Source organism: Sylvia atricapilla, chromosome 23 (genome assembly GCF_009819655.1).
Source record: "Sylvia atricapilla isolate bSylAtr1 chromosome 23, bSylAtr1.pri, whole genome shotgun sequence".
NCBI lineage: Eukaryota > Metazoa > Chordata > Aves > Passeriformes > Sylviidae > Sylvia > Sylvia atricapilla.
Window position 1 is genome coordinate 4,378,741 of NC_089162.1, and position 25,065 is coordinate 4,403,805.

At 53.0% G+C, this 25,065-nt stretch overlaps 1 protein-coding gene across 2 annotated transcripts in view; it reads right to left on the bottom strand.

The window, feature by feature from the left end:
* The window catches only part of SORL1 (sortilin related receptor 1), a 41,997-nt gene extending 22,696 nt beyond the window's left edge, over window positions 1-19,301 (bottom strand). For both annotated transcript variants that reach the window (XM_066334882.1, XM_066334883.1), the window contains exons 1-24: window positions 19,185-19,301; window positions 18,758-18,883; window positions 18,323-18,484; window positions 17,517-17,584; window positions 17,072-17,252; window positions 15,148-15,249; window positions 14,254-14,423; window positions 13,265-13,457; window positions 11,958-12,075; window positions 11,398-11,471; window positions 9,681-9,769; window positions 9,399-9,577; window positions 8,305-8,491; window positions 7,170-7,298; window positions 6,854-6,939; window positions 5,064-5,236; window positions 4,768-4,899; window positions 4,547-4,638; window positions 3,669-3,915; window positions 3,126-3,264; window positions 2,138-2,311; window positions 1,873-1,986; window positions 715-837; window positions 230-349 (exon numbers count right to left, since the gene is read on the bottom strand). In XM_066334882.1, coding sequence (XP_066190979.1) covers window positions 230-349; window positions 715-837; window positions 1,873-1,986; window positions 2,138-2,311; window positions 3,126-3,264; window positions 3,669-3,915; window positions 4,547-4,638; window positions 4,768-4,899; window positions 5,064-5,236; window positions 6,854-6,939; window positions 7,170-7,298; window positions 8,305-8,491; window positions 9,399-9,577; window positions 9,681-9,769; window positions 11,398-11,471; window positions 11,958-12,075; window positions 13,265-13,457; window positions 14,254-14,423; window positions 15,148-15,249; window positions 17,072-17,252; window positions 17,517-17,584; window positions 18,323-18,484; window positions 18,758-18,883; window positions 19,185-19,274 — 3,268 coding nt within the window. In that variant the 5' untranslated portion in view covers window positions 19,275-19,301. The remainder of the gene's footprint in view (window positions 1-229; window positions 350-714; window positions 838-1,872; window positions 1,987-2,137; window positions 2,312-3,125; window positions 3,265-3,668; window positions 3,916-4,546; window positions 4,639-4,767; window positions 4,900-5,063; window positions 5,237-6,853; window positions 6,940-7,169; window positions 7,299-8,304; window positions 8,492-9,398; window positions 9,578-9,680; window positions 9,770-11,397; window positions 11,472-11,957; window positions 12,076-13,264; window positions 13,458-14,253; window positions 14,424-15,147; window positions 15,250-17,071; window positions 17,253-17,516; window positions 17,585-18,322; window positions 18,485-18,757; window positions 18,884-19,184) is intronic.
* Window positions 19,302-25,065: the final 5,764 nt, after the last annotated feature.

A 25,065-nucleotide genomic window follows, 5' to 3' on the forward strand; every position in this document is an offset into this window, starting at 1 on the left:
GTCTTGCAGGTAAAAAGCAAAGCTGGGTCACTGTGTGAGCATCTCAGAGCTGCCAGCAAATTCCCAGTGAACACGAGGGAGAGAAATCCTTGGATTTGGAGCATCACAGCACCCTAGGGTGCTCTAACAAGCAAAGAAACTGAGACAGGAGACTCTGGCTAGTGTCTCCCAGGCTGGAAGTAAAAAGTAGGAGCAGCAGGACATTCTGGATGAACACCTGAGCACTCACCAGTGCAGTTTGCTTCGTCAGACCAGTCCCTGCAGTCGTTATCCCCGTCACACATCCAGGACAGACGGATGCACATCCCCGAGCTGCAGCTGAACTCATCATTCCTGCACTGGTGAGCCTCTGCAAACCAAATACTGGGCTTCAGGTCACGGGAATAGCCAAGGAGCAGAGCAGGAAAGCTGGATAATAATGGCACAGAGGTCTCCCAGCTGGAACAGGGTGAAGGGAAGAACCAGCCTCGCTTCCTTCTCCCATCCCTCAATTCCCAGTACATGATGGTCCTGTCCCTAATTCCCAAATACTCTGTAAGTGCTGGTCCTGTCCCCCGTTCCCCATGGCCCAGTAAATGAGGAGGAGACAGCCTGGGCAAACAGGGGCATCTCTCCCTTCATCACCTCCGAGCAGCACCCGGAGGAGGAGCAGCACTGAGACTGCTGGAGCTGCCCTCCCGTGCCCAGGGGAGGAGGACTGAGTGTGGCACTCACCACAGTGGCTTTCGTCGCTGTTGTCCCCACAGTCGTCCTCCAGGTCACATTTGTAGGACAGAGGGATGCAGGTCCCCGAGCCCTGGCAGCGGAACTGGGTCTCGGTGTCGCACACGGTGGTCGCTGATGGAGAGAGGAGGAGGAGGAGAAGGTGGTGGTTAGAAAGTGGTTTCTGCTGCCTGAGGGAGTGTACTGAGTGCAGGGAAGTGGAGGAGACAGGGACAGAATCCTGCCAGTCCAACCTGAACTGCTCTTGTATTTTAAGGCCATTTTTAGGCACTCTCTGTAAAGCAGAGCGCACAGGGGTCAGTTTTCTGTCTGAGGATCAGCACTGGAACTCCTGATGTGCACTCCCAAGCCAAGGAGCAAGAAGCCAAGGCTGCAGATCTGTCTGCTCCCCACAAAGGGCATTGAGACCTCAGGTGGTGGGGTGAGACGGCAGCCAGAGCAGGGGAGAAGCTGGGCATGAGTGTTGCTATCCAGACAGCACCTCTGTGCCAAGCTGGTGACCTCTCTGCAAGGAATGGGTACCCACAGAGGCATTCCCACACCTGGAGCCATTGAACTCAAACTTGGACTCTGTTGGCTGGTACCTCAACTTTGTCAGGGGAATGAGTTCCTTATTGGTACAAAATGGGCATAAACAGCCTCTCTCCTGGTCCTCCAGTGATTCCTAATTTCACACCCAGTCCTTTTTGCACAGTGCACTAATCCAAACCCTTCAGGCTGTGCAAAGCTGTGGAACATCTGCCCCTCCTGCACACATTGGCAGTTCCTAACTTTGCTCAGAAAGGTGACCTCCATCTTTAATGGGGGAACTTGATTTATTATCTTAACAAGGGGCCCGCGTCAGCACTATCTGCTCTCTGTTCCTCATTGGCTGTGCCCTCAATTAGCTTCAGGAGACAATTAGTGCAAGAGACAGTTGGCATCAGCCTCACCAAATTTTAGACACTGACGTCTCATCTAGTCAAGGGGATTGGGACACAACCCATCCAATCTGCTTTGGGAGTTCACCAAAGGAGCTGAGTGACACCTCCAGAGAGCCTCCTGCTCTCCCTGACTGTGACAGGAGTGAGGACCATCAGGCCAGCTGGGAACCAGCACAGCAGAGAGCTGAATGTGGCCAGGCCAGCCCCACCAAGGCAGGACACTCACGGCAGTTCCTCTCGTCGCTCATGTCCCCGCAGTCGTTGTCGTTGTCACACTGCCAGATGCTGTTGATGCAGTTCCCGTTGGAGCACCTGTACTGGTTGGGCAGGCAGGTGTTCTCTGGGGCAGGAGGGACAGCAGAAAGGAGTTGGCATGAGGCTGTGCTCCCAGAAACAGGCCACTCTGCTCCCCAGCACAGGGCAGGTCATGCCGACCTCTCATGATGGCAGAAGCCACCTCAGCACCGAGCAAGAGCCAGGCAAGACTTTACCTTCCTTTATGCAGGTGTTGTTCTTCATGGTGTAGCCGTGGGGACAGTCACACCTGAGGTCCCCACTGGGCAGCACGGTGCTGGCCACCCCCTCGGGGCACTTGCAGCTGCGGCCGTTGTTGGACCTGGGCAGGCAGAGCAGGCTGCAGGGCTTGGAGATGCAGGCGTTGTGCCCTGGAGCAGGGCAGGAGGAAGGGGACAATGTCAGGGCACAGGCACAGCAGTCCCAGTGTCACCTGCCAGCCCAGGGCAGAGGCACAGCAGTCCCAAAGTCACCTGCTACCCCACGACCGAGGCACTGGAATCCCAAAGTCACCTGCCAGCCCAGGAGTCCCAGTGTCACCTGCTTTGTGTTCAGAGCCCGTTTGGAGCCAGCTCTGCAGGGCTGAGTGCTGAGGTCACCCCTAGCAATGCCCAGAGCCATCTGCTCCAGGCAGTCTGGGGGCCTTTAAGGGACACAACTCATCCGAGTGGCTTGGGAGGTCTCCCAAAAGATGTGAGTTAGACCCCCAGAGTGCCTTTTGTCCCTCCAGTGTCCTGAAGAGACTGGTAGAGCCCTGCAGTGGTCTGGTACCCAGCTGAAAATGGGTATAAACAGCACACGGGGCTCAGCACTGCCTTGTCACAACACAGACAGACGATTAAAGGAGGACAAAGCTGGTGCAGCCCTGAAATTCTGGGGTTTTTTTGGTCTATACAACTCTGTGATGGAAAAGCCAGGATGTGTGACATAAACTGTGAGGTGCAGCCCAGCCGAGTGCCCTGCGAGCGAGCTCTCCCCGGGGAGCAACTCTCCTGGCAGCCAAAAAGCACAATAGAAAAACTCATAAAACCCATTCCTCCTGACTGTGCCCGAGAGCCTCCAGCCCTGCAGGAACTGGGATATATTCAGGAAATGCAAGCCAGGATGGCCCAGCGGGCTGGGAACCTGTGGAGATGGGGGATGAAAACATTTCTAAATCCCAGGGAGGATCATCTGCACGATTACCTGTTGTCTTTCCTCTGTAGAAGATTTTCATATCCATGATCCCGTTCAGTCGGCCGACCAGGATCTCCATCCTGGAGCCGCTGGTTTTGGATGCTCTGAAAATACTCAGCTGTGACCAGTCGTTCCAGTAGATTTCATTCTGAAACACAGGCTTGGCTCTTAGTGGGAGGAGAGGCAGCACCAGCTCATCACTGCTACCTGCCCTAATCACCCTAAATACTGGATGTGGGGGGACATGGAGACTGAAAAGTGTCCCCAGTCCAAGGGGGAGACAAATAGGAAGGCCTGAGGTGGGATTTGAGCAAGAATGAGGGTGACAGAGTGATCTGCTGAGTGGCAAACACTGCAGTGCAGCTGCTTGGAAATGTTGGATTTGACTGCACTTGTCTGCTCATTTCAGGGATTTGTGGGGTTGTTTTATGGAAGCAGAAAGAGAGCAAATGTCATGCCTGCTCGAAATCACATCCCTATCCTACAAATCCAGTGTGCTCCGTGCTCCTCCAGAGCCTGCACGCTACAGAAAAAACAACAGGGAAAACAAACCTTAAACACCGCAATGGCATAGGGGTGAGGGAGGCTGTCCAGGATCACAGATCTCTGCATCCCGTTGAAGTCCACCCTCTCGATCCTGTCCATGTAGGCTTCAGTCCAGTAGATCCAGTGGTCATCCACAGAAATGCCGTTGGGCCACCGCACGCCCTCCGAGACGATGCACCCGGCCAGCGACCCGTCCATGTCACTTCTGTAGATGCCAGCCCTGGAGTCCCCCCAGTCTGTCCAGAACATCAACCTGGCAGCAGGCACAGAGGTTACTCCAAACCCGCACAGAGCAGCTCCTCCGAAGGGAGCAGGTTAGGAGAGGCAGAGGTTGGAATGCTTTACATTCCACGTCCCTTGCACGACATGCCTTTCAGCAGGGAGCTCTGCAATTCTAATGAACGCCACCAGCAGGTTTATGAGCAGCACAGAGGCTTTGGAGCTGCAGGCTCTGTGGTGGGAGTGCAGCTGCAGGTTACCTTGCCGTGAACTGCTTTGGGTTGTCAGAGCTGCATTGGCAGCCGAGGCCAAACCCCAGAAAGATGTAACTCGCATTTGGCTCTTGAATTCGAGCACAGCTCAGTTTCTCACGCATCACTGGAGCTTTCCCCACTGACCAGACCAGTTTTACAGGCAGGAAAAGTGATTTGCTAATAGATATGTATGGGTAGGAAGGAATAAACAGTTGGTGAACTGTGCTCTGGGGGAACTGGTGCCTATAGTTGGGGACACAGTGGTGACAGTGGGCTCCACAGGACAGGACTGTGCTGTGCCTGTCCCCAGTTTCATCTCACCAAGCTGTCCTCCCTGAGGAGGAAGTGGTGAAGGAGCAGCAGATCCCCTTGGGAATAGCAGGGAAATACTTGTGGTGTTTTCTCTCTTACCCATCTCGGGGAACCAGAGCCAGGGCCCTGGGCCGCTCCAGTATGGAGGAGTTGAGGACGGTGAGTCTCAGGTCTCCATCTGGATTGGCAACCTAGACCCAAAACCAAATCCAGGACAGCTGTGTTTGCTCATGGAACTGCTTGAAGTGACACAAAATCCATGGCAGGTATTTATTGCTCCTTAATAAAATATTCAGTGCCACGGGTGGGCAGAGCTGTACCTCGATTTTGGGAATCCCAGCATTGACCCAGTAGAGCAGCTGGCTGAGAGGTTCAAAAGCCAAAGCTTCCACTGTTTCCAGCCCAGTGCTTATGATTATTTCCTGCCCAGAGCTGCCGTTGAGACAGAGACGCTGGAGGGGAAAAAAACAAAAATAAAAAATAATCAGAATAAAAGACGAGGAACTGCCTGAGCCTGAAGGTCAGGTGACAGACAGCTCGGAGGGGAGGAGTAGCAGGACAAACATTTGCATTTCAGGGTGTGAAAGGAGGCGATGCCTCCCTGCTCCTGGCTCACCTGGATGATGTCCAGAGTGACATCAGCCCAGTAGAGGCAGTTGTGCTCGTAGTCAAAATCCAGGGCCACAGCCCCCCTGAGCCCGGCCAGGGGCAGCTCCTCGCTGACCCCCGAGGCGAGGTCGTAGCGGTGGATGGAGTAGCGGGTGGCGTAGAGAATGAACTCGTTCTCCTCTGCAACAACAGTGCCTTATTTAGTGCCCGCTTTTGGCTACTCCAGGGGCAAAAAAAACCAACAAAAAAAAAGAAAATAGCAGGTGGGTTTTTGTTTTTTTTCCCCGATCCTGGTTTTAGCACCTCCGCGAAGCAAAGAGCCTTTGTCTCAGTGGGATTAGGTTAATGGGAATGTGGTAATAGCCTCACACGGGCCGGGCACACACTGTGGGCATTGTCTGGTCGAGGAGGAGGAGGAGGTGGAGGAGGCACAGCCGAACCTGCCCTGACCCCTTTCCTCCCATCTTAGTGCTGCCAGCGGGAAACAAAATACTGATCTCCTCTTCTCAAAAAAAAAAAAAAAAAAAAAAAAAAAAAAAAAAAAAAAAAAAAAAAAAAAAAAATAGTGGGAATGATGCAATTCTGCAAGTCCTCAGGGACACCAGTCCTGCGGGAAATCTCCCACAGTGGGTTTTGTTTCCAAATGGAGCCGAATCCAGGTAATGGGATCCTGGTCCAGGACAAAGTCTCCCGGGCATTATCCCACCACCGGTCAAGTCCAATAATGCTATTAATGAGTAGAGCTAATGTCAGTAAGTAACTCTGGCTGTGCATCCCTAATGAGATTATAGGGAGATATGAAACAGATACTGTACATGAAAGTGTTACCATGGAGCGAGGCCGCGCGGATCCCCAGACGATCCACAAACACTCTGGGAACACGGCACTTCAAAGGCCGGCCCGGTGGGGACCACAGGTTTGTTTTGCAATCAGCAGGGCCCTTCTCAGCGTGCCCGACACAGCTCTCCAAACAGCTCAAGAGGGCTCAGAGGGGTGAAGAACGTGTCAGGAGTAAAGCTGAGTGCAGCGCTGGCAGGAGTCCCAGCACAGGGGATGCTTCCCTGGGCTGTTTTGCACCTGGAATATCTTCTGTGCACTGAAAATTTTTAGGGCAGTGCAGGGGAACCTGCTGCTGGTGGGTCTGGCTGCTCTGCTCGGCTCCCCAGCCCTTCCACGAGCCCCTGCCCTGCCTGAGGCTCTGGAGCTGCAGCAATGCTGATCACGCAGCTCGTGACGGCAGATTAAATTAAAGCTGTAACGAGCAGAATGCAAATAACTCCGGCAGCACAGGGGCACGGGACTGCCTTGTACGTTCCAGAGGAGAAAATAAGGATGGGGGAGATGAATTCTGGCAGGCAGAGGTGTGAGGGCTGAAGGTCTGCCCTGGTCTGGCCCCAAAGGGACATCGTTCAGCTGCACGTGGTGGATGTCTGAGAGTGGGACCTTCCCAAGGGGATCTTCCCAAGGATGGGGGTGTCTTTGATCTAATTCCTGTCTTTCTGGTTGGGTGGAAGCCAGCTACAGCAAGGACATGAGCAGGATGAAGGGGTTCCTGCTTGCAGCCTGCCCCTGAGGGCTTCAGAGGGCTCTGCACTGTGGGCAGAGGCTGCTCCAGAGCAGGACCCTCAGGAGCCCTGGGCACAGGACGCAAGAGGGCGATTTGTAACCCACCCAGGTTCCCGTGTCACAGGTTTTGTCTGAGAGCCCTCTGGGACGCTGTTCCTGGTCCCTCAGGCACCAGCCAAAGGTTTTATGAATGGAGCCCTTGTGCCCAGAGCAGATCCTGCACACACTCACCCGCCAGCGGGCACGGCACCAGCTCCCCCTCCAGCCGCGACTCGATGTCTCCACCCGTGCAAGTGTCCCCAGAGATCTTCCTGTAGCTGCAACACACAGAGCCAGGCAGTTTATTCCATGGAAAAAGTGTGAACAAACCGCCCCGTGCAGCCAGAATAAGCTGTGGTGTTTAATTGCCATGTATGTCCTACCAGGCCGTGTGTTTGCTGCCACTCTTGTGGGTTTCGTGGCTGGTTGGGGGGATTTTTTTATATCACCAGTAAGATAAATTCCAGGACTTGGAATATCAGGTTGCCCTCCCAAGCACACCACATACCCTCGAGTCTTCCTGTAGGTTGAGCCAACAGGGCAAGGGACTGGTGGATCATAGGGTTTCCCAGCAAACTCAGGGTCAGGGACACAAACTTCTAAGGATAAGTCATCGCTCAGTTTGAAGCCAAAATCACTGCAAGGAGAAGAAAGATGTAGGGAGAGACAGAGAAAACCAAAAAACGCAGCCATGCTATACCACAAGCCTGTTTGTGCACAGAATTTTTAAAAACCCAAAGTGACCATTCAATTATTATCAGTATTTAGCTGCACAGAACATCTCGGAGCCAGACAGGATGTTTCAAGAACACTTTGCAAATCAGCTTTGCCAGTGGCTGGGCAGGCTGGGGAAGGTGAGGCAGCGAGGCAGAGCTGAGGCAGTGTGCTCTGCAAAGCTGGCTGCAAGCCCCAGCCCTGCTGCTCGGCTGGCTCGGGTCACTGCTCTGTCTCTTGGCTGGTCCTGCTGCTAAAATGGGAATTACAGTGCGGCTGTTCTTTGGAAAACGCTGTGGGGGAGAGAGGTTTTTGTCAGTGGGATTTTGTAGGGAGCTCAGGGCTGAATTCTGAGGCAGGATCCCACCAGCCCTGCTCTCAGTCTGCTCGTGGTGAGCCAGACTTGGTCTCAGCATCAGAGACAGGAGCAGTCTGGTGTGAGCTCCACTGAAAGCCCAGTCCCTGAAAAGCCATTCCCTTTCTAACCCAAACCTTTGAATCAGGCTGCCAGAGCGTGTTTCCTGATCCTGAAAGCTGTGCAGTGTCAGGATTGTGGGAATTGCAGTCAAAGGGCAATAGCAGGGCCAGCTGCACCCCTGCGGCTACAAAATCACAAAGATTTTTAGTGGATCTCTCTCTGTGATGGGAAATTATCCATTATTGTTTGGAAGGTGATGGATTAACAATACTTCCCTCTTCCGTGGAACCTTTCAGAGGCTCCCAAAAGGCTCTAAAGACATTAATTAAGTCTCATGCCCTGTTATTAATGAAAGGATGTTTTCAGTCTGTTTAGTTTCCTCTCTGCTATAAAATGAAGCAGCGACACCGCGAGCTACGTAAATTGGATGTTTGCTCACTCGGGGCGATTGGTCACAGATACTTATCTTGGATTTACAATCCAGACTGGAAGGAATTAATTGGTATTTTACCATTCAAAGTCCTCCCTCGTACAAGAGCAGTTGGAGACCATGACAGGCCTGTCAAAGTCTTCCCCATTGAAGCAGGTGGCATGAGGAGTCCTCCTTTTGAAAACGGTTTTATGCCCCAGCAAACATTCATTGCCTCGCTCGTCCGAGGGGGACCACAGCTTGTAGTCGTTCTCCGTGCAAGGGACGCCTGAGAGGAGAAACAAGGTTGGGGTGCAGAAAGGCGCAGCTTTTGCAGCACCCCAGGTTTAAAGGCAGAGAGATGCAGGTGTCCCTGGTGCCCAGGAGTGCCAGGCGTGCTGCCATCCAGCCCCACACCACAGGAATGCCTCTTCTTCCAGGCAGCCACTGACAGAAGGAGAGGACACAGCTGGATATCAGGAAAAAAAATTATTCACTGAAAGAGTGATTTGTTACTGGAATCATCTGCCCAGGGAGGGGGCAGTCACCATCCTCGGAGGTGTTTAAAACAAGACTGGACTCAGTGCTGTGGTTTAGTTGATGAGGATGTGTTGTGTCTTTTCCAACCAAAGGTCTTCTCCAGCCTGGTTCACTCTGTGATTCCCTCCCCTCTCCATCCTCCCCTGGCACAAAACCTCCCCCAGAGTGCACAGCCCCAGGCCTGTCCCACAGGGAAAGGCAAGGAGCCTTCCAGTTGGGAGCGTGCAGCAGCACACGGTGACAGGAGGGAGCAGGCAGCTCCCTGGCAGTGACAGGGAATCTGAATGAAGTCGTTCTGGTTACCAAACAGATCTGTTCCCAACAGCACGTCGCGGGAATCGGTGATAAATTTTAGTCAAGCAAATTCCTCTGCTGGGTTTAACTGCGCTTTGATTAAAATGCTGCCTCGCAATCAAAGCTGAAATGGGTTATAAAACATTCATAGGCACAAGCCTTCAGCAGGAATTTTTCTTTTTTTTCCCCTTTCCTTTTCAACAAATTCCTCAGTGAGGAGGGAAGGAACAGAGGGAGAGCATGAGTGCCTTCAGCAGCTGTGCCCACGTGGACATGAGACACTCGGGACAGGGCACGAGGAGACGCCCTCTCTCCTACCTGCAGAGCCACTCCAGAGATGGCTCTGCCTCCTGTGCCCTTACCCAGCACATCAGTGGTGTTGATCTGCAGGATCAGCCAGCTGTGGCCGTTCTCCTTGTAGGAGCCAAAGATGGTGAATATGGTGCTCTTCTCTCCGGGCTCGGTCAAGAGGCCGTACACAAACACCGGCTTCTCTGAGAACGTGAAGACTTTCCAGGTTTCCCCTTCATTTGTGCTGTACCTGCACGAAAAAAAGGAGGTTGGGAGAGATGCCAGGGGCATGTCCTGCCTGCAGCAGGGCACTCTCTGCCACCCCTGTGCAGTCCCTGTGCCCTGACACTCACTTGAGCTGGTCGGTCTCGGTGCCTTGGGCAATGGCCACCAGAATTCCACCATGGTCACCCCAGGTGTAGTAGTGGGGCCCAGACAGTGCCTGGAAGAGAAACAGTGCTGAGGGATGATCAGAGCTGTGCTGAATGAAGGGAAAATGGCTTTGTCAGAAGCTCTGCCTGACCCAAGCTAATGCTTCAGCCTTGGCCAACTCGAGTATCAGGAGCACCAGAGATTAAACCATTTATGGGACACCATCTGCAGATGAGAACAGCCAGCCTGTTTCCCCTAATAGATGTGTGCAAAAGCTGCCACGAGCCCTGGACTCTGCTCCTCCTGTGCTCTGTGCATGGAAAGAATCAGTGGAAGAAGTGCCACAACACAAAACCAGAGTCCACCACTCCTCCTCTCATTTGTTACCTCTGTGAGGCTTTCCTGACACCCAGCAGTGACTCGTGGCCTTCCCAGGACTGCAAAGAAGTTGGTTCTCAGGCTGTAGAAGCTCTTGTGAATGTTCAGAGAGAAGTGGGGCCATGGCATGCAGGAACAAGCCCTGGAGACAATTCATCCTTCCATCCCATGGCAAGAAGCTTGGATTTCACACTCACCTACACCTGCAGCACACAATCAGCTTTTCTTTCCCATTCAGGGAGCCCAGAGCACCTCGGACTGAAAACAGGGAGTGTGCCCATGCCAGACCCTGCTCACAGGACGTGCTGTCACACTTGGGGACGTTCTTACACAGGGCACTGAGTGCACTGTTCCTTTCATCTCTGGGCTGTGAAATCATCCCAGTGATCCGCAGAGCAGTGAGTCTCCCAGCCTGCTGCCGGCCAAAGCTGAGCAGAAGGAGCTGTGGTGCTGCCCCTCAGCTCCACTGCTGGGTCGTTCTGCACCTCTGCTCACGATACAAAGATCAGTCAGGAGCTTGGCGCTGCTGACTTTGGATCAACACTTCCTCAGAATGTTTTAACTGCACTCCAAGGCAAACCTGGGGAGCTTGGCACCTGGAAGTCTCTGGTTTTGGATACTCTGCCCCATCTGTCAGCTCCTGCCTGGCTGCAGGGTCCCCACAGCTGCTCTCCAGCTGGGTTTTGAAGCCAGGAGCAGCCTCTGAACCACCTTTGGCACCAGGCAGACCCGTGGCGTGTCCCCAGCACCACTGCAGCTGCCCAGACCTCACCCTGACCGCGCAGCACTCGCAGGGGCAGAAGGAGGCCGCCCAGTTCCCAGGATTAAATGGCTTGCAGATGTTGGAATACCACATTACTCTGGCTGCAGAATGCACAGGCAGACCACAAACACTGCCACAGACCAGAACATCCACTCAGTAAACAGCAGCAAACTCCCCATAAACCAAGGGCAGCATCCCATTTTTGGGGAAGAAGCCAGAGCCTCTCCAAACACTCTGACCCACAAAGTCCTGGCTGTCAGTCCTGTCTAAAAGATCTAAGAGACACCAAATGACCCGTGCTGAGGACAACTCCTGCCAGGTGTAAAGGAAAACTAGAGGAGGGAGCTCTTCTGTGTCTGAATCCATCACCTACACCAGAGATTCATCTCCAGCCAACCCACACCTGCTCCTTCATTAAAAACCTTTTTTCCTTTGTTTTAAGGCATTGAGCACCTTTCAGCTCATCACCTTTCGTCTAACTCATCTATATTGCTGCCAAAATTCTTCCTGTTCCCCCACCACGCTGGCTGACCTGGCAGGAGTCAGAGCAGCCTTACCTCTCTCCACCTTGCTCCAGCACTGCTCGAGACATAAACATTGGTTTTCCTTGCCATGTTCTTGCCAACGGAGCCTGGGAGAATGGGAGAAATCATCCTTCTTGAGAAATGCAAAGTGATTGCTTAAAAGGAAGCCAGACACCTCCAAACTATTTTTATCTGTGATTGAGGAGATGTTTTTTTCACACTGTAAATTAATCCCTTCAAAAGCAAATATTTCAAGGACTATTACAAGTTTTAAAAGCAGATGGGGGAAAAACCCATAGCTGCAAACATGATTAAACAAAATGTGTGCGTTCTTCAGTAACAGAGCGAGACAAACAGGAATTTCTGAATCTTCAAGAAGCCCTTCATGAGGATCAGGAAAAGAGGATCAGAACAGAGCAGGTTTCTCACATCTCAGTGCTGCAGTGAAATGTTCATTCTGTAATTACTGTACGGGGACTGCAGCAGAGAAAGGACAGCAAACTGCACCATTTAATTGCATTTTATAACCCACCTGTACAAACTAAACACTGCCTGACAACAACACACCCCCCAAGCCAAGAGAAAAGCAGTACCAGTGGCAATGATCAGTCCTGGCGCCGACTCCTTGGAGAGGATGGGCATCCTGCGCAGCTGGAAATTCAGCAGCTGGCTCAGGCGCTGGGCCAGGTGGAGAGAGCAGCCCTGGGACAACTGGGAAAGCAGAACAGTGCATAAACATCCACCCCTCATGCTGTCTAGCTCAGCCCTCTCTGCTTGGAAAGGCAAGGAGGGACCCCCTCGTGGTGGCCTTGCTGATTCATCCTTTTTTCACAGAGCGAAAAGAAGCCAGACACCTCCAAAGTATTTTTATCTGTGATTGAGGAGATGATTTTTCACCCCTCAAATTAATCCCTTCAGAAGCAAATATTTCAAGGACTATTATTTGTTTTAAGGCATTGAGCACCTTCCAGCTCATCACTTTTCATGTAACTCATCTATGTTGCTGTCAAAATTCTTCCTGCAGAGCAAAAAGACCTCCAAAGCCCACCAAACCCATCACTAATAAACCACACCCCCGTGTTCCTGTAGGACACGAAAGAAAGATGAGAGGCTCCAAATATTTTAGAAGGCAAAGAGCATAGAAAAAAGGGGTTTATTCTCTAATTCTTACTACTTTTTATCAGGTGTTCTGATACAGACTTAATATGATTGAATAGGAACGGGCAAATAGGAACAGCACCTCTCTGATGCCATGGGTTAAACTGGAGAAACAGCAAAACACCACCTGGAGAAAGACTGTTTGGAGAAAGGAGAGTTGTTTGCTAAGATTGATTTCTCAAGAAGCTTTCTTGAGAAATTTCCTGGGAAAAAAGTTAGCAGCTGCCAGCAGGCTGAAATCTCTCAGAGCCAGAAATACCAGGTTCACACCCCCAACTGCCACTTTTGGGGGTCTCCAAAGGCACCCTGTGGTGTGGTCCCATTATTTTCTGAGCCTGAGAATTGCTAGCTCTTTACAAAGAAAACTTTTCAACAGTTTTCTTTTTCCCAAAACAACCCTGTATAAACAATATTCCTTTCCCATGACAGCGGGTGTTGTTTGCTGTTTCTGTCACTGAGCCAATGGCAGAGGTGTCAATATGGACCAATATGGACCAGTATGGACCAATATGAACCAATATGGACCAATACGGACCAATAACATGACTTTTAGCCCAGCGTGTTATAAAAGGGCTGAATGAATTGTAAATAAACCTTCTGATTTCTGCTGCCTCCTGACTGCAGTCAAACATCTTTATTTCGTGTCTTATCCCAACACAGAAATATCAGCTTCACACCTCCAAATGCCACTTTTTGGGCATTTTGGGGGGTCTCCTCGCTGTGCCAGGCACCCCGTGGTTACCTGGCAGTCGATGTGCTCCCCATAGTGTGTCTGTGCCGGGGGCTGGAGCAGCTCCCAGGTGCCGCCCTTGTCGAAGGTGATGACGGAGCGCATGTTCTCCTCGCTGAAGGAGCCGTTGATCAGCGTGGCAATGTAGACGCCCCGCACGCCTTCCACACGGTGGAAATCCGCAAAGGGCTCGTTGGCGAAGTACCTGGGGGGTCAGCAGAGTGGAAATTCAGCCCCCTCTCTCCCGTAAGTGGGGATGTGGGGGATTGTCAGGCAGAGGTGTGTCGTTAGAATTTGGGACGGTTTAATTAATGATACGTAGAACTCCAGTTCTATGTAGAGTGACGCTGTTTTATACCACAAGGACCCAGACTCTGAGCTTCAAAGTCTGAAAATGTCTCCTTTATTTTCGGGATGTGTCTCTTTTTTATACCATTTCACACGGCCCAATCTGATTGGTGACACAAAGACAAACCTCTTCACTCCCATTGGTCAGAGCAGAGGGACATCAAGAAGTCCCTCCCAGGGAGTTACAGCTACAAAAACATTTCTCCTGTTGACAGAAAATTCCCTGGGAAAAGAATTTCAGAAAACCAAACCACCTCAGGCACGGAACCAGGGCTACAGGAGGGCATTACAGCAAAATTTATTAAAAGGCAGATTCTTTTTATGCCATGTTTGGGTAGAATGAAGAGGATTGGTCCTTTAGAGCACCACCTTCTTGTAATCTTCTTTACCAGTAAACAAGTTGGAAAAGCACCAGGTGTCAGGAGGGGGCTATGTACAGGGATTGTTTTGGGTTCCTCCTCACGATTTCCCAGGCCGGAATGAGAATGTTGGGTGCCCAGCTTTCTCACAGGCTTCAAGCCATTGCCTGGAGCCTCAAATCCATTTTCTGACCACCGTCAGCTCCCACAAAGGTAACGCAAGGATCCAGCAGAGCCAGAAGTCGTGGATGTTGGTCGATGTTCTCATTCACTGTTGGGTGAGTCCTGTCTTACCTGACCAAGGTGTCGCTGCCAGCTCCCCCTGGGCTGTAGTAGAGCACATTTTCTAGAGACAGGGAGAACTTCAGGCCCTCTGCCTCCGAGATGTAGAGGTTGGTGCGGTTGTTGTCGTGGCTGACGCACACAAACACCTGGTCCTCCGAGGCATCAGCAATGTAATATTCCTTTGGGACACAAAGAACAGGCTTCACGTGTGTGTGTGCACACAGGGAGGGTTTACACACAGGCTGGTTTGGATTGCCTCTTAGCTTGCTTCCACCTCTTTGGATTTTTTTCCACTCAGCAGGTGGAAAATCTTCACTTTGCTTTTCCTGTTGTGTTTCCCCCACAGTGATTCCTGTCCTCCGCCCTGCAAAGCCCCCTGGTTGCCAAACCTCACAAGTGCTGGATCTCTGGAGCCCCCTGAGACTAGGAGGGCACCCCACTGCTCTGCCAAGCACCAAGAACTTGCTTCTCGTGCCCTTCTTCATCCCCACCAGCCTGGGGACCCCACAGCATGTCTGACTCATGGATCAGGGACTTTTTACAAGCCCTGGTGGTGCCCTGGGCTTCCTCACCCTACAAAAATTGGATGCTCCAGATCATACCAGTGCACCCCACGCCATGGGAAGAGGTAAAGTCCCCAAAAGCAGAGTCAGAGCAGTGGGATCTGCCCCTCTCAGGTGTCTGGGCTTTGCTGCCAACCCCCATCCCCAAGGACTGTTGGGGTTCCATCATGTAAACCACAAGATCATCCCAACATGAGCCTTTGCTCTGCCACCCCCCCGCCCCCAGCAGGGTCATACAAGGTCCCTTCCCACCCCTGCAGCATCTGGAGCTGCTGCTGACACCACGGGGTGTCCTTGGCAAGGCAGAGAGCTGGGAGGCTGCTCAGGAAGCACCACTTACCTTAATTGGATGCTTGGTAACGAACTGCGCCACCCGCATGGGCTTGCGGTTGAAGGAGACCCAGAGCTGGACCGAGGGTGGCTGTGAGCTGCCGAGCAAACGCTGTGCAGAGCACAGGGACATGTTAGGAGGGGCTCTCACCCCAAAAAAGGACCCTCATCTCCACGGGGATCTCCCAATACCCGGGATTTCCCACTCCCTGCATGTGAGCAAAGCACGGCAGCTGCCCGATGCTGGGATTAAAACCCCACCCAGGGTTTAAATTGCCACAGCCAGGGCTCAGCAAGGAGACAAACTGTTCTTCCTGGTCAGTCAGGTGGGGGAGAAGGAGGCTGGTTTTAATTCCTCCTTTTTCCTCAGAGCACACTGTCCTTTCCTTCCTTCCTTCCTATTTTTACCGATTTGCGCAAAACGAAAGGCGCTGGTGTGAAGCTGAGGAAGTAAAAAAGGCTGGGGGCAACCTATTTCATACAGGATGCCAATGGTGAGGACCTAAACCCAGATCTAGGCTCCAAAAATAAGCAGCTTGGTTTGTTTTTGTTTTTTATTTTTTTTTTCCCCAGGCTTTGCATCACTAAGCAACCGTGCCTCCCACGGAAAGGAGCAGAAGTCAGAGCCCTGGGCACCGCTGCCACCAGCCTGTCCTTTCCCCTGCTGCAGCCAGGCTTGGAGGGAAGTGCCTCGTTCCAGCCCTGGGGATGTGATTCCCGAATGAGGGGTTTGCAGCCAGCCTCCCTCTGTCTCAGGGTTTCCCAGCAGTGCTTGCCGTGGTGCGGAATACGGGTGATTTTATTGATGTTTAGTCATTACAGCTGCAGGAGGAAGCAGGCCATGCTGCCCCTGAGTGCTCCAGAAGCAGAAAAAGCTCCAAAGCACCCCTAAATGGGGCCCAAACCCTTCTCACGCTTTCAGGATGCTGTCCCGGAGCTCAGTGGCTGCTCTGCAGAGACACAAACCACCCCCAGTGTTTCACCCTACACCAGCAGCGAGCCCTCGATAAAATCTCCTGCAAACCACAGAGCAGGCACAGCGCCAAGGGGCCGGGCCCGGGGAGTTACAGGCTGTACTACCTGCAAGGGAGACTTCTGAGAAACTGAAATTGCTCTGCAGATGTTCTCTGTCTCTATCAGACACTCCTGTGCCCGCTCAGGGGGCTGGAGGTGACACACCCATCAGTGCCTAGGAAAGCCTCCCTGGTTCTGCCCCTGAATGAAGGTTCCTTCTCAAAATATTCAATGGCAGCTGCAGGGGAGAAACGCATCTTCTGAAAAGAAAGCTGCTCCCTAAATTCTAGAAGGATCAGGGCTTTATCCCTCTGATGCTGTTTCTGATCTAGAAAGGCCTGGCCCTCAGAGGAAGCACAGACACTTCCTTGCTCTCTTTCAGGTTTGTTTGAATTTGGCCAAGAGCTGCAAAAAGCACAGAGAGGCTCTGGCTGCAGAGGGACCAAAAGACCACTTTTGCTCCCCCCACATCCTCTTTTCTTAGGAAAGCAGACTGAAAACGCAGCTTTCTTTCCAGGCTGGAGCACATTAGGCTGCTTGGACCTGGTCCACATTTGATGGTAATCTCCTCTGACAAGTGGCCTCCTTTAACCACCGAGCTGCCGAGCCACCTCCCCCTTCCCCTGCCACCCCCACCCCGACGTCCTTCCCAGCCATCCTGGGGTTTTTCCCTGGTCCCAGCCCTCTGCAGCCTGACCTACTTCTGCCCAGCCTGCCGGAGACAGGGGTATGGAAACACCACTGGCAGAGAGGCACTGCTGTGAGCCCAGAGGGGGTGGCAGCTGGCAGGCTGGGTGACACCTCTGTGACAAGCCACTGAGGTGCAGCAGGGAGTGGCACCGTGTCTGGCAGATGCTCTTGCCCTCTGTGGCTCTGCACCACATCAACCCTTGGCAACGAACTCCTCACGTGTCACTCACCACAGACTTGGTTGCAAACATGTATTTGTCCCTGAGCTGGAAGTCTTCAACGTCTTCCAGGATTATCTCCTTGTTTTCCCGGCTCTGGAAGAAGTCTGTGCTGCGGATGACCGTGGAGGCCCCCGAGGGCTCGTGCCGCTCGATGTACACCGTGGTGGGCTTGTCGTAGGGCTCAACGCCCCTGGGGAGGACAGGGAACGTGTGGGGTGGGAGAAGAAAGGCAGCAGGAGCAAGGAGATGGGTGGGGGGAATGGGCAACACCCTTGGGTGCCAGTGTGGGTGTCACTTGTCACCCTGTGGTGCCACATCCCCACAGGGCAGGGTGAGAGGAGCAGGGGGCAGGGCTGGAGCACACCCTGGCACCCAGATTCTTGATTTTCGTAGGGCAGCAAACAGTGCAAGAGGTGAGGAGTGAGAGAAGACAGGAGCTGGGTGCAGTACATACCAAGAAAAGGACTTCACGTGTTCCTGAATCATTATCCAGGTCTGGCCAAAGTCATCTGATTTCCAGAGCTGCAACAACAAAGGTGAGAGATGCCAGTAGGACTGGGGCACAAACAGACCCAATCCTTCAAGAGACCCAATGTGTCCATCCATGGCTACTCTCATGGCCTCTTTTCATGTGGCAGCCCCTGGACCAACAGCAACGTTTCTAACAGAATAACCCAAACAGCAAAAAAAAACATCCTTTAGCCTTCTACCAGAAGGATTCCCCACTGTTTCACCTCCAGGTTTTACTCACTGAGTTCATCTGAAGGTGCTGTAACTATTTTCAATCTTTACCCAACAGCTCCATAGAGAGGAAAAAAAAAATGTGTTTGTATTCAAGCAGCAATTTGTTATTCAGGACCCAAAGCCAAACCACAGGCCCACATGAAACACTGCAGAGGTCACCCTGCCTCAGCTGCCAGTGCTCTGTGGTGAGCTCTGACCACGAGAGGTGGTGGATACGGCTGGGAACAGTGTGGATGAAGGAAAAAGGAAGGGAAATAAGACAGACAGCCTGCAGGTGCTATTATATCTTCCTTCTCCAGAGGTAAGAACATGACAGACTGTAGGGAAGGGGGCGTCCTGGCCGATTTGGACAGCTCTGCATGTGAGATCAGACACCCTGGGCGGCCAAAGCATGAAGCCACATGGCCCTGGCACGAGGCACGGTGGCTCTCAGCTGCAGGGGACAAAACGGGCCACAGGAACATCCCAGCAGGGCAGGGGTAGGATGCTGGTTGCCCACCTGAGCAAAGCGCTCACCTGTTTTTTAGGGTGAGACCTGTCGAAGCCCAGGAGGAGGTTGGGGTTCCTGCTGTGCAGGAGGAGGTCTGCTGCTCTGAAGGGAATGGAGAAGCCTTGGATGGTGTTGCAGAAGTCGGTGGTGATCCAGAGGTATGGGGCGAAGGCATCCACAAAGATATACTGGCAGTGGAGGGATAGACAGGGGAGAAGAGAAGGTCAGGGCAGAGCTCAGGCTGGCAGGAATGAAGGTGCATATCCCAGGGGAGCCTTTGGGAGGGCAAACTTTGGAGGAGAAGAATTAGGCTGTCCCATCCACCCCTCTCCCACCACATTCCGAGCATCAGCAAGCCATACAAGAAGTGCCTGGCACACGCCACCTCTGCCCCAGGGACAGCCCAAGGGGTGTCCAGGCTCCCTGTGACAGCAAAGGCCCAGCTGCCACGTCCCCCTCACCCTCTTGTTGTCAGCGGGGCTGTGGTAGAACTGGGCGATGGCCACCTCGCTGCTGTTCCCCCCATCGAAGCTGAACCTCTCCGAAATCTTCTTAAAACTCTTCCCGTAGTCATAGGACACATAAACCTGCAAAGGAGAAGCCTCACGGTGAGAAGCACAAAGTTCTGGGCTCCCTTCTGACAGATTCAGTGAAAACTCAGTGAAGTACGAGGAGGGGAAAGATTTGAGATTTTCCCAGCTGTGCCTTGAACCCATGGGACAGCACAGAGCATATTTAATATTTCATTTTTTTGTGCCTCTGAACCTGGGCCTTTTTAGTGTTTCTCAGGAGCCAAGAGCAAGCCAGGCTGTAGCTCAGCAGCCACCATCACCTTGCCTGGCCCAGAAGCAGAAGGTGCACCTGGAGAGGCCCAGATGTGTTACTTACATCGCTGTTTTTGGGACCCAGCAAGGACAGGCTGTCCCTGGCCAAGGCCACAATCACGTTGCTCTTCTCTCCTGCCCAGTGAACGACCATCTGATTGTGGGAATCATTGAGGCTGACCTGCAACGCCAAGGAGAAGGACACCCTGAGTCACAGCCTCACTCACAGAGACAGCAAACACCTTCCTTGGGAATACCAGACTTTGGGAAAACGCATTCAAAACTCATCTCTCCTGAACACGTTGGTGCCAATGTGCCAAGAAGGGTAAGTTTTCCCTTTATTCTTCCTCAGGCAAACAGGATTCAGGGGATGATAAGAATGAAAACTCAAACCAAGGACTGAGAAGTGTTTTCAAATCCAGGCTGATGAGGCCACGGGGAAACAGAGGCGGCTTTCTGCCTGATGGGAAGGACAGGGCCAGGCACTGATCCCTTCTCTCTGGTGACCAGTGGCAGGACTCGAGGGACTGTCTCGAGCTGTGCCAGGGCAGGTTTAAGTTGGATATCAGGTTCTTCTCCCAGGGAATGGGTACAGCCCTGAGAGCTCCAGGAGCATTTGGACAGCACTCCCAGGGATGCACGGAATGTCGGGGTGTCTGTGCAGGGCCAGGGCTGGTCCCTTCCAGCTCAGGATACTCAGTGGTTCCGTGCCGGTTTCCAGCACACACGGATCCCGTCATTCCCGCGTGTGCTCCATCTGCCAGCCCAGCGCTGGTTTCTATGGGGAAGCTCTCGCAGCACCAGCACGGTGGGAGCTGACAGCACAGGACAAACCCTCCTCGGTGGCTGTCACCAGCCGGCAGGGACAGCCAGGAGTGCTGGGAAAGCTGGGGAGAAGCAGCTCAGCTGGGCCATGGATGGGTGCCCCACTGCCAGCAGAAGATGTGCGTGCCTGAGCCCTCGCACACCACAGCTCAGCCCAGCGCTGCTAACCCCGGAGCTCGGGGCCTTGGGAAGCCGTAAAAATACAGGGATAAGCCCTTCTTAGGCCTGATACCCTGCAGCTCTCGCTGACCCCGGGATCAGCCAGCAGCACCGCCTGCGAGAAGGGGCTGCTTTAACCTCCAGCAGGCGGAACACTTGGAAAAAACAAGGTCTTTATTCTGGAAGAAGATGGGGGTGGTGGCGGGGAGAGCAGAGTAGAAGCCCTCAAATCCCTCTTATGCAATAGGTTCAGAGGAGGGGAAGGAGAACAGACCCCGAGAGTGGCAGGGAGCATCCCCCCGGCTGCCCGGGCAGGGAGCCCCAGTGCCGGGCAAACCCCGCCGGAGCTCCGGCTACCAGCAGATTTAGGTCAGGCAGCAGCGCCAGGCAGACAGAGCCCTGCGTGCCCGCCGGGGGAAAAATATAAAAAACAATTAAAAAAAATAATAAAAGGAGGAGACGCTGTTTGAGGATGCAGGGAAACAGGACGGAGAAGGAGGAATTGATGCTCCCCACTGAGACAGCCAACAGACAGCCTCGGGTGTGGGACTCAGCTCTGCACTCCCAGTGCCCCTCCCCTGCTCTGGAAGCAGAATAACCCCGTTTAAATCTGACATCTCTGTTGGTTATTTTTGGGTGCAGCTTTTTTGGGTGACCAGCTGTGCCCAGGCTGGAGTTGGCCACTGTTAGGACCACAGAACTTGGCCCTTTAGATCCTCTCAGCCGAGAGGGATTTGTCACTACCTCAGTGTCAATTTTAATAGTACTTCTCTCTTTTTTTTTTTTTCCTTTTCTTTTTTACATGAGAAATCCGACACTTGGAGTTTCAAAAGCAGGAAAATCAGAGGTGACTCCTATCTGCACCTTGGTTTAACAGCAAATCTCTATATTTATTTTTTTTCTTTGTAAGATAAAGCAGACAGTAAGATCCCTTTTTGGAGACTTGGGAAGTGTAGTGAAACCCAAAAAAAACCCCAAAGGCAACGTGTTTGGGATGAGGGGAGCCAGCTGAGGGTTGTTACTCCTGGAGGAGCTGGGTGAGCTCAGGCAGTTTGATTATGGCAGGGGCCCTATATAAAGGCAAACTGGAGAGAGGCAGGGTCTGGCTCCCTGGTGGGAAGGAGGAGTGCCCAGCAGGAAGGTTTGGAGCAGCTGGAGAAGCTCTTACTAGAGGGTGTAAAGCAGGAGAAGGCAGCACAAGGACGCTGTAAGTCTCCCAGGAAGGGGTTGCACAGCAGTGGCTCCACTTTATGAGTCCCACACTTTTGTTTTTGCTGCCCTGCAGCTCTTCAGAGCTCTGTGGGGACCCGAGTGACTCAGGGGAGCACCAAACAGGACCCCACAGACAGCAGCTGATGTCCCATTAACCAGGATGGGCTTTGTGGAATAGCTTTGGAATAAAGCTGCTGTTAGGGACCCTTCCCTGCTGCTGTGGCACTGTCACAGCGTCCCCACCTCCCCTAGCAGGGGACACCTGCCTGGGGAACTGGTGTAACCTCTGAACAGGCCTAATGGAAACAGCATTTAGCATAAATTCCACTTAATGGGGAAGTGTTTTGGTCTTTGCCAAGTGATTAAGTATATATGAAATATGCATGAAATTCTAATTTGTCCTCCTAATATGTAAGGTGCCAAATGAAGTCCAGGAGGGGAAAAGTGGAGCCAAGACATAGCAGAGGCTGCTTGTAGCTGTAGTTAAAGGAGTGAATGTTTCTAGCTTTGCTGTGTATTTCTTTCTTTGTTAACAGCACCTTCCAACAAATGAATGCCCTGCAGGAATGGGACGGGAAGAAGACAGCCCCTGGAGGTGCCATCTGAGAGCAGGTATGAGCTTCAGGGGTGCAGCTGGAGCCTGGCAGATGAATTTCTGCGAGCTGAGGTGGAAGTGTTGTGCTGCTGAGGCTGGAGAGGTGATGGATGTCAGGAGCTGAGACGTGGGTGAGTGCAATGCCCTGATCCGTGTTCTTTGGCACCTTCCTGTCACATCCCTCTTAGCTGTGCCCAGATGTGGAGTTTGGAGAAGGATTTTGGTGGTGGAGATGGCTCACCCGTGGCACATGACAAATGTGCAAGGCCTTGGTTCCAGCATGGTGCAGGCTGGCCAGGGGATGAGTGACAGCAGGAACAGTTCTCTGGAGCTGCTCTCAAGCCCTTCTCTCAGAAGAGGACTCTAAATCCCAGCCTTGGAGCCCTGCTCTTGTGGGAAGCGTGACTTCCCCGTAGAGAAATCCCACCGCTGGCGGTGGTGAGCTGCCAGCAGAAATACCGTGTGCTGGCTGACTTGGAACAGCAGTGACAAGTGACAGGACAGCCTTAGGGGCTGTCTTGGTGTCCAGCAGGCTGAGGAGCTGGCTGTGTGTGTCTCTGGGTTTGCTTTGTTGAGGATTAACGCTGCAGCTCGGGCCGGGCACTCGCGTTTCCTCGGGAGATGATGTGCTGTGACAGCTCGGGGGGCTGAGGCTCAGTGCTGTAAAACTGAGTGCAAACAAAGATTCCTAGGGATCACTGGGTGTTTTCCCGTCCTCAAAGTGGCCCACAAACAAATGCAGCTCCCAGGGGATTTCTGAGTAGTTAATAAGTTAGTACTGCTCTTTGATAAGCAAGGGTGGCAAGGAGCAAGGGTCCTCTGCAGCTGTGAACAGCTGCTGGAACTATCCAAGTGCTGCTATCAGCTCGGATCACAGCTTCAGGGCTGCCAGGACACGCTTGGAGAAGGGGAACGGGCTAAATTTTGTGCCCAGTAGCTGGGGGAACGAGGATGGGGCTGGAGAAGGGGTCAGAGGCAAAGCTGTGCCTTCTGTTAGTCAGCAGCTAACCCTGGATAGCACAGGGCCAAACCAGAAAAGGTGCTCTGACCGTGCTCCTCCTCACTCCAGCTGGCTGGAAGCTGCAGAGGACAAATGCCAGGCCTTTGGTCCCCATTCCCTGTCCTCCCCCCGGCAGGGCTTACGCAAGAGCCCTGGAGTGCCATGGGTGGCTCCCGGCACGCCGCGTTCCCCGCTAAAGCTTCATTACTGCACCTTCTGCTCTGCTCCCGAGCATCTGTTTCCAGCCCTGCCATGATATTTTAGAATACAGCCTGTGCCTGCCGTGGCGCTGCTTGTGGCTTGGACTGAAAATGCCAGGGTCTGAAATCATTGATATGAAACACGGGTGACTCATTTCGGAGAGCGCCAGGCCCCCGTGTTAATTTAGTTAATACTGAAATCATCTGCTCGCAGGGCTGGTTTCTCTCTGCCACCACCAAGAGAGATCTCCCTGAGCTGTTGTTTCCAGGAGGATGGAAAAGGTAGAGGAGGAGGTAGATTGGGGTCAGGAATCCAGAAACGACACCAGAAACAACCTGGGTTCTCCCAAACTGGTCGAGGGGCAGGGATGTGATTGGAATGAAGGGTTCCCCAGCAGATTTGGGAAGTGCTGAGGAAATTCATTCCTCTGTAATGAAGGAGGAAGGCTGCAGGAGAGGTCCGAAGTGTGCCATGAGCTTGTCATTGCAGCTCTGGAAAGCTTGAGCGGTGCCCCTGGGACACCACAGCGCTCGCAGGATCTGTGAGGCATCTGCTGGAGGGGAAAAACAATGAGCAGAAACACAAAAGCCTCTCCCAGCCACCACGGTGCCAGCAGCAGGAACTGTGTGGCTTCCAGGGATCAAGCTCTGGCAAAAAGCAAATGCCAGGAGTGAGGAAACCTTCTCGGGGTGGCCGTGAAAGACCCAGCAATGGGGAGGGGGAGCTGCTAACACAAAGAAGGAGGAAAAGGACATGGCTGGGAGGCAACTGTCACCACCCAGGGCACCTCCAGAAGGTTAAAGTCTGATCTGGGGAGGCTTTGCCAGGCTGGCAAAGTAGGTCAAAATTAAGTACGGTTCAATGGCGATGCGGCGTGACTGATGTCTGCGCTCCCAGGGCTGTGTAGTGTTCGCCCTGCAGAGCAATCTGCCTCCCCGGAGAGGAGAGGGCTCTCTGCCAGGCCTCAGCCTTCCCAGAGGGGGTTATCTGAGGTCTCCATCAGCACAGAGGGGTGGGCAGGGTCAAGGTCAAGTGGTGGGCTGATTAGAGGTCAGGTCGTAGTAAATGGCCTGGAAATGATGGGGACTCAGTGCTTTAGTCTTCAAAGGATGTGGGGGAATGTCACCAGGAAACAGGAAAGTTGGGAGCAAGGAAATAGGGGAGAGAGAAAAATGATGTTAGGGCAGGCACTAACCCTGGTTCAGGGGACAGGGGGGCACAGAGGTGACAGCAGGTTGTGAGCACAGGGAGAGGCTGAAGCCCTGCAGTGACAGCAGAGAGGGGACGTGGCTCCCACAGCAGCCACCAGCACTCAGGGAAGATGACTTTTGTCCCAGCGTGGTTTAACACAAAGATTCCTTGTGAGCTGTGTGCTTTAGTGGGTGGCTTCAGATAAACCCTTGCCAAAGAAGGGGAAGGGATGTCTGCAGGTAAAGGTTAGATATGTTTTAGCAGAGTAAATGCTCTCATAACTCTCCTCTGGCCCTTGGGACCAGCAGAACCAATCTGGGCTCCTGCTCCTGCATTTTTTCTTCTCTGTCTGCCACAGCCATGACACAACACTCGCTGCACACCTGTCCCCATGGTCACCCTTCAGCACACACAGCCAGAGTGGCTGCTTTTCTCTGTTGCAGTTCGTGTGGTTCTCACCCAGCAGCCAGGATTTATGTGGGATGGTGGGGAGGTTCCATGGAAATGGAAAATCCTGGAGCCAGGCCCTGTTCCCAGGTGTGAGCAGGGGTGTGTAGGCAGGAGCAGAAAGGTAGTGAGGGGACAGGAGGGTTGTGCTGGTGGCAGGAGCAGGAGGGCAGGGTGAGGTGCCACGCTTGTGGAAGGGGTTCAGGGAGCCCTGCTGGCCCCTGAGGGTGAAGTTTCCTTGCCCTGGGGATGCTTCTCTGCTGTCATCCCAGAAAATCCTGTCTCGTGCTAGTGCCAGCTTCAAACAGTCTGTCC